At 49.8% G+C, this 13,799-nt stretch overlaps 1 protein-coding gene across 1 annotated transcript in view; it reads left to right on the top strand.

The window, feature by feature from the left end:
* ARHGEF9 (Cdc42 guanine nucleotide exchange factor (GEF) 9) overlaps nt 1–13,799 on the top strand; it is a 58,380-nt gene that overhangs the window by 8,144 nt on the left and 36,437 nt on the right. Inside the window, exons 2-3 of the mRNA XM_010153454.1 lie at nt 4,502–4,693; nt 11,612–11,791. Coding sequence (XP_010151756.1) covers nt 4,502–4,693; nt 11,612–11,791 — 372 coding nt within the window. The remainder of the gene's footprint in view (nt 1–4,501; nt 4,694–11,611; nt 11,792–13,799) is intronic.

Here is a 13,799-nt window from a genome sequence, read left to right as displayed (position 1 = left end):
GGAAAGAGGGGGAGATGAGGTGAAACTGGGAGAAAACCTGGGTTTTAAAGTTTCTTTTAGAAAAGAAAAGAGATGTTTGCAGTGGGAGGGAGGTACATCTGTACACTTGTGTCCAGTGCATGTTGGAAAACCTGGGGAAGAGGGAGCCCTTTTTCCATTAGCTGTTATCCGCAGCAACTGGGGTGAAGCGTTTTTGGGAAAGTCACATGTGTCTAAAACATAGCAAAGACCCTACTCACAGGTGACTGGGGACTGGGCTAAAACAGGAACCTTTGCAGCGTTGTCTAAATCAACTAAATATGACATTTAATAAGTTACTGGGAAGAAACCGTGTCACCCCCAGTTTGCCTCTTCCACCTTGCTGTCGCCTGCAGCACGCCATCATTGCGGTTTGAGCGAGCAGGCCAGTGAAGCAGAGAGGATCTGGCTTGGGGTGGTGGTGTTGGGTCAGAGGACACAATTAACACGTTGGGTGCAGCCTTCCCTTGCCCCGGCACAGCCTGGCTCTTTCTCAGCACAGGCACGAGAGGATCGGAGAGCAGGAGGGGCACCACCAGCCACAGCGCATCAGACCAAAGGGCCATCTAGCCAAAGCGTTGCTCGTGGGTGGGTACAGGAGTGCGGTGAACCCATGGTGATGCGTTAAATCCACACGTCCAAGTACGCCAGAGATTTTCTCCGCCCTCTGCTTCAACATAAAGTCTGTCAACCTCAAAAATATTCATGAGAAATGTCATTGGTAAGGTAGATTATCCCCGTTCATAGACGGGGATGGCCTCCGCCAGTTTAAGTGGTTGGCCCAAGGTCGGGAGCAGAGCTGCCAGTGTACCTCATCTTTTGTGAGTCATGGTCCAAACTTCAAATGATCCTCTGGAAGAATGATCCTTGCTGGAATTATAGAGAGCTTTAGAGGTTAAGACAAAAATCAGGGGGTTCTGAACAGCGCAGTGGGATTAGTCCTTCAGCAGCTGAGGCTGGAGGGCACATTCAGCTTCCTCCGTTACCAGTAGCATTGTTGCGTTTGTTTTTAAGCTCAAGTCATCTAGACTAGAACTATATTTTTTTTTTTTCCTTTTGGGAACATGATTCCTGGTGGGAAGGAGCAAAAATTTCCTTAAGGAAAAAAGCAGGACTCCTGAGATTCACAGGTGTGGAAGCAGGGAGTGTTCCTGCAGTGCACAAATTGGGAAGATCTGCAAGCTGGCTAGTTGCCTTAGACTTCCAAAGCCTTTAGGATTCACACTTTCAGGCTTCCCACCCTACTATTATGATTACATCTGTCCTCCTTTAGTTTTTAAATGAAAAATTGGAATTTTTCTCGTGACCACTTGACTCCAGGAGGTAGAGCTTCAAAAATACCCTCTGCTGCCAAACTGGCAGGACTGTCACAAAATTTGGTAACAAGCTGTCCCAGTTGGGTTTGGGAGAGCTGCAAGACACCTTTTCGTGGTAGCGGGAAAGTAGGATGGGAAGTTATTTTAACCTTCAGCCAGCAGGGTCCTGCTTGATTTTCAACGTGTATTTGGTTTGGAATGCCAATAAAGCTGTCATGAGGACGTATCCATCCGAGGACTCCCAGTGCAATTCTGTCCTGCCCGGGATGGCCCCAGGTTTTCACAGCAGAGCCCCAGCCAAAATCAGTGTCGCTGAGGTAAGCTGGCCCCTGCGGTCGCGTCGGCAGCCTTACGCTGGCGTGGCAGTTACTCAGAAGCTGTGCTTGGATGTCTAGTTTTCAGCATAGAACTGCTCACGGAGATGAAGCGTTGCTCTATCTCAGCGTAACTGAAACCTCTTCCAGAGCAGAGTCGGGGTTACTGGGAATAGACATGTTTTCTGACTTGCTTTTGGGTTGTTTCTCTGAACAGGCGACATTCTTCTGAAATTGGTTCCAGTGTGCCCAGGGAGGTTTTGTTTTCTGGATCCCCATCTCCTTGGGTGTGATTGGGTCACTAACTCACTGCCTTCCCTCGCAGTGACCCAGGGCTCAACCAGACCTCCCAGTGCTGATGGAAATCCTACAAAAAACCCTTTCAGAGATCCATGTGCAGCTCCACAACTGGGACTCAACATGACCTAGTCCGTCTTTGCAGCAGATGCTGCGATGGAGAGCCCCATCCTGTGGGAAGGACCTGGGGAAAGGCAGGCAGAGCTGTTCCCAGGCATGCTGCATCTCCTGGGAGTTTCCAGTGTCCAAAGTGGCATAGCTGGGCCTGGCTGGGGTCACTGAAAAGCCCTTCTGCTGCACGCAGGGCTGCTCAGCCTTAGTTCAGCCCTGCTTTGCCCACAGCCGATCCACCCTGGGTGCTGCCGGTGCCGCAGGACCGCGCGGCTGTTCTGTGCCTGCCTGGACGCACCCTTTTCCCCCAGAGTGCATCGTGACGTACGAAACGAGAGCTGACAGCCCTACTCGCTGGGTTTTGCTTCTGCTCTGTCACACAAGACATTAAATTGACTCTCGGCTGCGCTGCCGTGGGGAGAGGTATGAAGCCTGTGGGCTTCGAGGATGGCTCCTTCCTGCAAGGGCAGCAGTGCCGAGGTGGCAGGAGGGGTTATTTTGCCTCCTTGGCAGGCTTTGGCATGTCCCTCTGGTCTCCTGATGTGCAGAAGGAGGTCCTGTGTTGGCAGCGTCGGGGGGACACAGGTAGGAGATCGCGTGGGCAGAGCAGGCAGGATGCCCGGCTCCATCCTGGCTCCGCCACTTGCTCGCTCAGGCAAATGGTCTGTGCTGGATTTCCTGCCCTGGGAAGTGCCCGGCGCTGCCAGGACGTGGCGTGAGCCCAGCCGGGGGTCCGCAGCTCTCCCCAGCGCTTTGCGGAGGGTCGATGCCCCCAGCACGTCCTGCCCCACGGCATCGTGTCATTTAAACAGGCTTTGCTGCCCCACACACCCCCGTGTGAAGTCCCCGATAGCTCCTGGGCACAGGGTGCACTCGAGAGCAGGGTGGAAACTCTGGGTTTTCATTGCTGTGGGGTTTTTTATCCCCTAAGTTTACGTAATCATTAACATTCTGCTGGAGAAGGGAGAGGTTTTCTTCAAACATCTCAGCTTCTTGGCCTTTATAACGCACTGTAGGATGGCAAAACGTGGGAGCTGTAAGAAGTGGTTTAGCAAAACGCAGTATTGGTTAGGAAAGCAGGGAAGGAGCATGGGCAGGCTTAGGTTTTTTTTACTTTACTCATTTACAGGAACACAGCCCTTTGCAATCTGTTTAAACCCAAATTTAAACTGAATAATGGGAAAGTATTAAAAACTATTAACACTGAAAAGAAGACGAAAGATCAGTTTGTTTCCCATATGCCACTCTGTTGTGTGGACAGTTTCACTGTTCATAGGAGTTACAGTTTTATGTTTGAAAGTCTCCAGTATTCGGGGCTTTAAATACTTCTTGTACATACCAGCTTGGGTGATCTGTGTAGGGCAGCAGTGTTTCTGTCTGCTGTAAGCTTTATTTAATGTTTGTTTGCAGACTACACTGAGCCCACTTGGTGTTGATCGGAGTTATTTGAAGCAGGTTTTATTGGGGGGAAAAGGTAAAAACAGGAGGCACTTGTGTGCAGGGCACAGACTTGCTCAAAGACACAGACTAGGAGACAGCGTTACCTTTCCGTTTACAAGCTCAGTGTATGGTTTTTATTTGATGATGGAAGGAAAATCCAGTGTGTTCAAAACGTAGCGATCCTTTTTCGCCGCTTTTTGCAATTTGTTCCGATTTAGGGTATTCAGTGCCCAGCCTTCCAAAGCTGCCTTCAGTCCCCCCAGGTTTAGCAGACTTATTCAGCCAGTCTGATCTGGGTGCAGTTTAGGGATGACCGTCTCAGGATGCTGAGATAGGGCATTTGCCTGAGCGAGAAAGGCTCTTCATGTGAAATGATGAGGAAAGCTGCTGTGAAATGAGAATCAGTGCTCATTCACAAATCCTGGCCTGGGAGGTTTACAGAAAACTCAGTGCCACAACCCGGTTAGCCTGGGCTGATGTTCACATTCATTCAGATATCTGAACCAGACCTACCTTGACCTTCTTAAATCAGTCACCTGTGAAGGGCTCGTCCCTCCTCCCAGAGGATTCTTCCTGTTTGGGCTGACCCCAGCTGATGGAGTGTGGGAACTGGGACAAGCAGCGCTTCCCGCAGTACCTGCAGTTTTCTGTAGGTTGGTCTGTTTTGCATATCTACATCTTGGTGCCGAGCACCTGACAGCATCCAGCAGTCCAGCTGCCCTTTCACTTGACCATTTTATATTTGGGATCAAACCTGTCAACGCGAGAAATCCCTTTGTTCACGCAATGAACTTGGCAGTGGTTGTGGAGCCGTTTGGGGCTGGTTGCACTGGTTTAAAACTGGTCTGTCTGGGCTGTGAGCTGTTGAGGACACTGTGGTGCGTCGCTGGCCGGAGCATCGCCGTTGCTGTAGGGAGGGAGTTGATCAGTCACGCAACCCAAAGCTCGTTGGCTTCCTGATGCTTTTAGGAGTAAGCCTGTTGCTCTCCCCTCTTCTCCTCGCAGCTATGGGTAAACCAAGAAGATGGAGTGGAGGAGGGAACCAGCGACGTGCAGAATGGCCATTTGGATCCAAGCGCCGACTGCCTCTGTCTCGGCAGGACCGTTCAGAACCGAGACCAGATGAGAGCCAACGTCATCAATGAAATCATGAGCACGGAGCGCCACTACATCAAGCACCTCAAGGACATTTGCGAGGTACGCGGGGGTTGTGACGCTGGGGTGCTGCAGCAGGACGTGGGGTGGGCTGTTGAGAGCTGAGGACTGGGTCTGTCCTTGGGTGATGGTGGAAAAAGATGCACTTGCGTTTGAGTACTGTGTTTAAGCATCGTCTGTCAATAAGTATTGATACTTCTGAGAACTTTCTGCTGGATCTGATAATTACCTTTAGTTTGTGTTAACTGAAAGTACAATTTTCTGACCTTTTTTCCATACCTCTGACTAAAAACTCATGTTGTGGGGATCCTTCACACAGTCCTCTTAATTAAAACCCAATGCCATCTACTTTTGAACTTGTGATTGAGGAAATGAGGTTGTAATTAAACCAACCAGTTACCCATTTCATCTGTGTCTGTCACACTGGGTTCACAATTTCCCCTGGCCCAGGATGGTCCCTGTTTGCCTTCAGAGCAAAGCGTGTTCACCCTGAGAAATGAAGATCGTTGCATTTAGCCAGTGTAAGGGAGCTGGCAAGCAAATGAACTTTGGTGACTAACCCATCACATCGTCAACTTAGTTCTTCTTCATGTTACAGTTAACCCCTACGAGCCCTGCAGCACAGAGAATTAGTGCCACGAGCTAAACCCAGAGCGCGGTGCGTGCAGCGCTGGGTGTTTGGGATGCATGGCTGCACCGGGGAGCGTTAGCACTAAAATCAAAGCCCATGGCTTTCAGCTTATCCCTCTGAGGGTTTAGGGTTTAGCGAGCCCGTGCCCAGCCTTTGCAGAGTCAGTGTGCTGAAGCCCCTTGTGAGTTCTGCTTAGAAAAATGTCTTCCTCCCTTCATACTGGCTACTTCCCTGTTGACAAGGCAGAGCAGCCATCCAAAAAGCATCTATGATGCTTTTCAAATATGGAAGAGTCTTGGGATTTCAATTTGGAAACAAATGAGCTTAATTTCGCTGTGCTATTTCAGTCAGAGGGCTTTGCATTGAAGAAGGGAAGAACTGCAGGAACCTTTCCACATCTTGCTTCTTTTCCTGCATTTGCACGTTTCTGTTGAAAAACTGAATAAACCTTAGGTTGCGTTTCCCAGCCATGTCCCCGTGATTTGCCAAATCAGATTCTCAGGAGCTACAGATAGGTATAGCTTCAGTGGCATTTGTGGGGTAGCACTGATTTACAGCAGCTAATGGTATTTCCCAGTTATGGAAGAGCTCTCTAAGGCTTTTGCCTTGCTCTGCATGATGCAAAATGGTATTGAGGGGATAAATCCAGGTAGAGCACCAGGAAATGATTCAGCTGCCTCTCTTAAAGAAGGAGGAGGACTGAAATGGGCATTCTCATCTGCAAAATGATGGGCTGTCCCTTGCTGGAGAGCCTCATTGTGCTCGGTTTAATCAGAGCAATCCATTTGCCTCGAGAAGGCTCAGAGACAGCTCAGTCATCCCAGGCATTTTGGCACAGCATGACGTGACTGTTTCTGTTTGTGCCGAAGAGGGGGCTGGAGATGGAGAGACGTGGGATGGCTTGAACTCCTCCCCGCGCTACTGGATGAATTTGTACAGAGGTGTTATTTGTGCCGAAGAACGAGTGGACACCAGGCAACTGCTGATGAGATGCAGAAGTGCTGTTGACACTGGCGAATTCCCCTCTTCCCTTTGCTCTTCATTTTAAGGTGTCAGGACAAACAGCAGCCGTAAAACGTATTGGAGGGGATGAAAGAGGAGTTCTGGCTGGGTGGCGAAGGTTGAGCCTGATTTAGTACGGAGTTTAGCAGTGTGCAGTTATGCTCCTGTTGCTGAGCTATAATGAGTAACATCCTAATTCCGATGAGGCACCTTAAGATGTGTGGTTGTTATCAGAGGACCACAGCCCCTGCTAGGTGATTAAGAGCCCTCCAATTGCTCTTTTCTGCTTCAGGATGTATTTCCACTACCTGCTACTATATTATTATACACCGTGTTATTATTCATAATAGCCGTGGCACTGGTCCTGCCAAGCCAGGAGCTCACAAGCTAGCCAGCACCGGAATGACAATTACCTGCGCGAAGCGGCTGGCTTGCAGGGAATGCCCCATCGCAGCAGAGCCGTGCTGTTGTGCCCTTGCGTAGGGTGTGAAGGACTGACTGCTGCTTGGTGAAAACTGTTTCGTGAAGATTTTTGTTAGGGCTAAAATGTGGAGTTTTCCCTGGATTGCATTATCAGGAGTGGATGGATCTTTATTCCAAAATACCACCAAGGGGCAAAGAAAGAAAGAAGAATTTAGCCTTAAGGATGTATCCAGCAATAGGCATTTTGGGCTTAGCGGTAGAGCTTAGAAAAATAAGCTGAAAACTAGGCTTTAATAGTGGGTAGCAATAGCCAGCCTTGCTGGCAGGCAGTGCTGCGCACTCGCTGTCCTGTAAAGCACCACATGTGTGCACGGCCATCTCCAGGCTTGAGAAGACACCCCCTGAGCCCGGGGTTTGATCCTGGGAGGATGCCGGAGGGTGTGGGAGCAGTGACAGCGGCGGAGCAGCCGAGGTGCTCGGTCAGGACAGCCACTTGATGAGAGCAGAGAAGGTGGTTTGAGCTGCAGCATGCGGTGGGGAGCGCGGGTGGAAGAGGGAGACCCAGGAGGGCTACAGAGAGCAGGGTGCAGCGCTTTGAGAAACGAGCAGGATTTGAACCAGCGTGTGGGTCAGGAAAACAAGGCTAAACTTAAGGAGGTGTTAGAGGGAGAAGTGACAGAGCTTGGTTGGGAACAGTGAGCCAGTTGGGAGATCAAAGGAAACCTCCGTATTATGAGTAATTTGGGGGTGGGAGGTTAGGAGGGCTAGCCAACTTCCAATGCTGCGTTCTGCTCTTTCCCAGGCAATTTCACTTTTTAATAACATTGACTGGATTCCACCTCAGCTTTGCTTTGGTGCCAGGGCGGTTCTGAATGCCGTGTGGAAAACATCCTCATTGCATCCTAGTGTGTCACACTGAGTCTGCTGTGCAGTGCTGGTGGGACAGGTTTTCACATGGTCTGGATGGCATTAGCCCGACTCATTCTCGGAGATGGATAAATCCCACTTTTTTTGTGCTGCCTCAGAGAGAAACAGCATAAAAACTCCTTGGCAGCAGCGTGGCCTGCCCGTCAGAGGACCACATCTGAGAGGCTGCTGGCCCCTTCGTATGACCAGTTTCTCATCCATCAATCCCAGACCGGAGAGCGCCTGCAGAATGCTCTTTGGATCCATGGGGATGTATATACCACAAATACGTGTTCCCCAGTGTGCAGTCTGTAGCTGTCTTTCACAGCCTGCTTGTGCACACCTCATTTTTCTGTTTCGGAGCTGGCTGCCTTTCTGAGGAACAGGCGTGTGTTCCTGCAGGACTTCATGTTCTCTTTCAGGTGGCCCCCAGTGCCAGCAGAGTGTCTGACATTCAGAACTTGCTGTAGACCGGCATTTGAACAAGTGCTTCGGAATCCTGAGTGCCTGGGAGCAGACATGCTCTGGTTTGCCTTTTCAGTTCAGTCTACGGAGCAGTACTTTTACAGCCCACATGCTGGTCCAAGGTGGGAATGGTCTACAGGACAGTGTAGACAGCTCCAAACTGGCGCAGAGATGGAAAGAAACTGGAATATCATCACAATGGCCTTTGAAGTTATAGCCTGCAGTGGCTATCGTCTCATTCTCTCCTTCGCCTTGCTCTCAGCCAGACAAGAAGGATGGAGGGAGGGAGGGAGAGATGGACGGACGGACCATCTCTCCCGACTGTCTCTAAACCCACTCTGGGGTGGGGAAAACTTCGCACTTAACTTCCTGCAAATACTTTCCAACTTTGGCCTATACTTCGGGGACTACATGGAAAAGTACTTTAAGGAGAGACAGTTCGACAGCTATTTTTAGGTATTCATTGAGCAAAACGCTCTCCAACATCTGCTCATCAGTCAGCTAGCCCTTCTCTGAGCAAACCTGACGGGGTGAGCAGAAGGAGGATGACATTGTTTTATGTAACAGAAGTAAATTTACTGGAAAAAACTACGCAGCAGCCTTCTAGCTGGCTCTTGCAGTGTATTATGTATAAAGCTTCAGTCTCCTCTTTGCTGGCTTGTGCTGGAAACCAACCATCCAAATTCACAAGCTGGATAAAGGATAAGGCTCGGGAACTCTATGCGTTCTTTATTTTCCCCGTGGTTTTATAGATGCCTGTACAGAAATGTGCTGCTTCAGCGTCTCTGAAACACGTGACTCGGGCAAAGTGATGAACCAGCACAGGGAGGACGGGGAATATTCAAGACAGTAGTCGCAGCCAATAGCAACCCCAGGGCTGAAAGATGTTCGCGTAAGTCATCCAGTGACTGATTTCACAGAGCAGGATGCGAGAGGGGAGGCTGGCTTGAGGGCAGCCTGCAGCAGGGCAAAGGTCTTAACGCAGACGGCTTGCTGCAGTCATCCGGCACTGCTAGCACCAAAGCCGGTGTCAGAAGGAGCCTGGCCTCGTGGGCAGGTGCGCGTCTGGTTTCTTTTTGAAAGCTGCTCTGTGATATGCAGGTAAACATGAAAAGCAGCAGGGAGGAAATAGTCTGCATTATGCCTTGCTAGTTTTAATTTTTATTTGCTCTGTAACTGTCCTGCAACGTGGGAACCAGCCTGCTCCCATTCCTCCTGGCCTTGAAAAATGAGAGAGGGAAACCCAGGGAAATGAGTCATCAAGGACCTCCTGGAAGAAGAGAGACCTAGATTTAGCAAATACAGAAGGTATTCCATAACCCAAGCTTCGTAGCCGAAAAAGCCAGCAAATTCAGGGTAGTGGTGTCCTTCTAGCTAAGCTGGACGTCGCAGAGGTTGGTTCTTTGCCAGGTTGGCCAAAGTTGCATTTCTCATTTATCTGTTCTCCCTCCCAGGAACCACACGGCGAGGCTGAAGGACAGTTTATTATAGCGTTCCAGTAGTTCGCATTGTGGACCAGCAGCTGCGTGTCACCAGCTGGCGGTTCGTCTGTGTGACTAAGCATCTAGAGTTCCCAAATATAGCCATTCAACTGGAGCTCTTGGCATCTTTTTCCCTTCATCTTTTTCCCTTCCTATATAATACAGGCAGGCAAAGTCATCTCCTGGTGACCCTCGTGTTATTTTTTTTCAGTCAAGAGGCCGCAGTCCAGCTCAAGGTAGCATCTGGTATTTGGCCTTGCAGAGTTTCTGGTTGAGTTGTGCAGACAGATGAAGCACGGGGGGGATGAGGTGATTTGCTCAATGTCACACAGGTCGGGGGCAGAGCCAGAAACCCAGCGTAAGCACCCAGAGCCCCCATGTGTCACACCGTCCCTTGGACCACGTGTGCTTCAGGCAGGCGTGTTTGAGGAAGTCCTCATGATTCAGCTGAAGCCAGGATGGCGAGTTCATGGATAAGGCAGGGTCAGCAAAACAGGGAGGCAGACAGAACTTGGTGTGTCGAGTATTGATCTGCTCAGTCTTTCTAGGTCAGGGCGTCTTCTGGGCAGTGCCTGCCTACCAGGCTGTGTTCACGTCATGTCCAGCTAAGCTCGGGTTCGGTACCAGTGGGTATCACAGGCACACGCAGAATTGTCAAGGAGGAGCATGTTGTTATTGCGCTGGAGCGAGACACGGGGGATCTGAGTTGATTCCAGATCTACTGCAGGTTCGTTCCGTGATTTTGGAGAATTTCCCTAAACTCTCCACATCGTTGTTCTTTCTCTCTCTTTCTCTGTTCGACATTAGTGTCTGTGGACTCAGTAAGGAGGCTGATGTTTGTACAGGGAAGGGTACAAAGCCTTTTCCACTTTAAAAGGAAGAAAAGCAATGAAAGATGATAGTTAAGAAAACAGGAAAAAAATTCTCCCTCGTTTTACACTGTTTGGAATAGCCTATTTCTGCTGATGGAGTGGGGGGTCTAGAAAACAAAACTAAAATAATGCTGCTTTCCTGTAGACGGCGTTGATCAGCAGCTCGGGCTGCTCCCAGTGAGGCAAACCCCTCCCCAGCCTACCTCAGGCCTTTGGGGTTCCCTGCCATGGCACTCACAGGACAACAGCCCTTCTGCTTTTGTCTCAGCCTCAGGAAGACGAATGGGGGGATATAAACCATGTTGCCTCCCAAGTCAGGGAACGCCTGAAGAGTTTTTTCCTTCGGCATTTCATTTGGTGCTGCAACCAGTATGGTGGTTGCACCTTCCGTACCCTCTTCCTAGGCCAAGAGCATGCACCCACACGTCAATAGAGAATTTTTAAGCAGGGTTATCTGCTTCCTTGTCCTGATCACTGTGGCTACAGGGAGCAATCAGCATGGGCAGATGATCAAACAGCCCCTTCGCAGTTCCTCTGGAATGCCGTGTGCCTCTGAAGAGTTCATGGAAACAGCAGTGTTTGTAGGAGCTACACCAGGTATTGGGTGTTGCGCAGCAGTGATGTCTGAAAGAACAGGCGTACAGTACTGTAACACCCCTCTTTGGAGCTGTCAGCCAAATCGTGCTGTTCTCTGCGGCACAGGCAGGGACAGAGCTGTTCAGGCTGTGCTGCGTGAGATCTCTGGGGAACCTTGCCTTTGCAGAACTGATTCGTGCAAAATGCTGAGGGACATTGTGGCAGACCCCGGCACTGTCCTCCCAACGCGTGGCACACGCTGTCTCCAGCGTCTCCTGGCTGTCTCCTGTGAACCCCTGAGCGCAGTGGGTCTGGCGTGTCCTTAGCAAGAGTAGTGCCGTGGGTCTGCTGTGGGTTGCGGTGGGAACAGCCGTTGCAAATGAGATGTGGTCTATCGAAAGAAGGACTCGTAGCGTTTACCTGTTGCATGCTTGCTCCTAGACAGGAGTTGATGGAGACTGTCATGTCGTAACAAGTGGATTTGGTTTTCAGAGCCATTTTCTGATTCTGTTTTTACTGGATCCTTCTTCAAGAATAATCTGGGAGCAGGCTCAGCCTTAGTGTTTGGATTATTCTACGGCTTGTTTTTTCTGACTCCTTGCAGGGTTACTTAAAGCAGTGCCGGAAGAGGAGGGACATGTTCAGTGATGAACAGCTAAAAATCATCTTTGGCAACATTGAAGATATCTACAGATTTCAGATGGGTTTTGTCCGGGACTTGGAGAAACAGTACAACAACGAGGACCCTCATCTCAGTGAAATTGGACCATGTTTCCTTGAACACGTAAGTTAATTTGGCATTTTTGTTTGGGAGTTTGGGCTTGCTTTTGGGGAACGGGAGGCAGGAACCACTCTGAATAACCTCTCTGTATCGGTGCTGTTCTGATTACATATCAGGGACTCCTCCACTGGCCTTGTGAGATGTAGAGAATGGAGAATTTGAAACGAAGGATATAGCTGGGTAACCCCCCAGTACATGTGAATCCCAACACCATTTCACATCCACCCTTCATCGTGTTATGTGGGTGCTGTGTCCCTCACCTACTCCCCACCTTCTTTTGCGCTTCAGGATATGACTTAAACCCACTCACAGGCCATCCGAATCAGGTCGTGGTTGACCAGAAGGTTGGAAGAGTCCAGGGAAGTAAGAAGAGGCCTTAGTTGTGCATCACAAAAAAGACAGAGAGGAGAGCAAATGCCTGGGCTGTTCCCTGCGGCACTCAGATGCTCTCAAGGGGTGAAAAACCCACTCAGCTTCAGTTGCCTTCCCCTGCAGAGCTGCCCGGGTGGCAGCAGGTACTTGCTCACACGAGTGCACACTCAACAGTCCTGGTGAAAAACCCACTCAGCTTCAGTTGCCTTCCCCTGCAGAGCTGCCCGGGTGGCAGCAGGTACTCGCTCACACGAAGTGCACATTCAACAGGACATTTTAGCTGATGAGACAGTCCTGGAGGCTTTTGCCCAGCCCATTGTGCTGTCACATAAGCCACGTTCTACAGGAGCTGATAAATTGGCCAGTGTTGTAAATATGTCAGGAAATGTCAAGAAAATTATAGTCCTGCAGTTCCAGGCTTTCCTTCACTCCAGGGAGAGTGAAGTGCTGTATCAGAGCTCACGTGTGAGGTGCTCCAACCCGGGATGCAGATCCTCTGCTGTGCTACCTCATTCCTTACAGTCAGGGCTGAGCTGGCAACAGTTCATTTCTCACTAGAGAAATTTCTACCAGACATTCATGAAACTTAAGCTGGGGGTCCCTAAAAAGGTTCACAGCATCTCTTTAGCATCACTGGTCTCCCAATTGAAAAGCAGGTTTCTTTCTGAGAAGTTGCACGATGGTGTTAACACTGCTCATTTTTATCAGAGCCTGCAGTCTCTGCTGCTTGCTTCCAAAGCGGCAGCATCTTCCACCTCTGTGCTAGAGAGATGTAAGAAATCTTGGCGAGAATCAGTAGCTAAAACTTCACGTCTCGAGGCTGTGCTGTCAGTTCATTTTTAGTGACAATAGTAAGAATTACTGCTGTTATTGGGAGGAATATCTGACACTGAAATATCTGCCAGCTGAAAGGTGGCTAATAATCTCCTGACAAATTATCCCTGTTTAGCCATTTGGGGAAACTGAGGGATGAGGACATTAAGATCCTGTTATATGGGTCTGCAAAGCATCTTTTTCCCCATCAGCTTCAGGAAGGGAGGTATCAGCGCTTGGCTCTTGGGATGGGAAAGAAAACCAGGCTCCCCTATTCCCTCAAAGGCGGGTGTTTTGGGCCCTTATGGACTGGGAAATAAGAATTGCTGGTCAAGTGCCTGTTTTAAAAAAAATACTTTGTCCCTTCTGTGGTTTGTAAGGCATCGGCCACAACCTGATGTAGCATCTCAGGCTGTTGACCTACAGCACCTGGGTCTCTGTCTGGGCTGTCTCATCTACTGTCTTAATATCTAAAATTGGGCAGTTGGTTTGTCTCCGTCTCTCCCGTCTTTGTTTGACCTTTCATCTGCCTTGTCCGTGCAGCCCGGATGAATCGAGCCTGAGTTAAGGGTGACAAGCTGCCATGGCCCCATCTGTGATGGGTGAAGGCAGAAAAAGGAGATTCCAGCAACACAGCCCAAGAAGACTTAAACTGGTGCAAGGGGTGGGTGGGCACATGTGTGAGTGGGTTTTTTTCCTTTGTTTTTCCAGTCTTTGGTGTTTTCTGGCTCTTTGATCCTGGGAAAACCACACAGTGGTTGGTCCCTTGGCTTTCCTGATAGTAAAGGGAATTTCAAACATACCCGGTTCCTAGACACTTGCCAGA

The sequence above is a fragment of the Eurypyga helias genome, unplaced genomic scaffold (assembly GCF_000690775.1).
Source record: "Eurypyga helias isolate BGI_N326 unplaced genomic scaffold, ASM69077v1 scaffold5156, whole genome shotgun sequence".
NCBI lineage: Eukaryota > Metazoa > Chordata > Aves > Eurypygiformes > Eurypygidae > Eurypyga > Eurypyga helias.
Note: the sequence above shows the minus strand (reverse complement) of the source record. Positions and strands in the feature narration are given on the sequence as shown.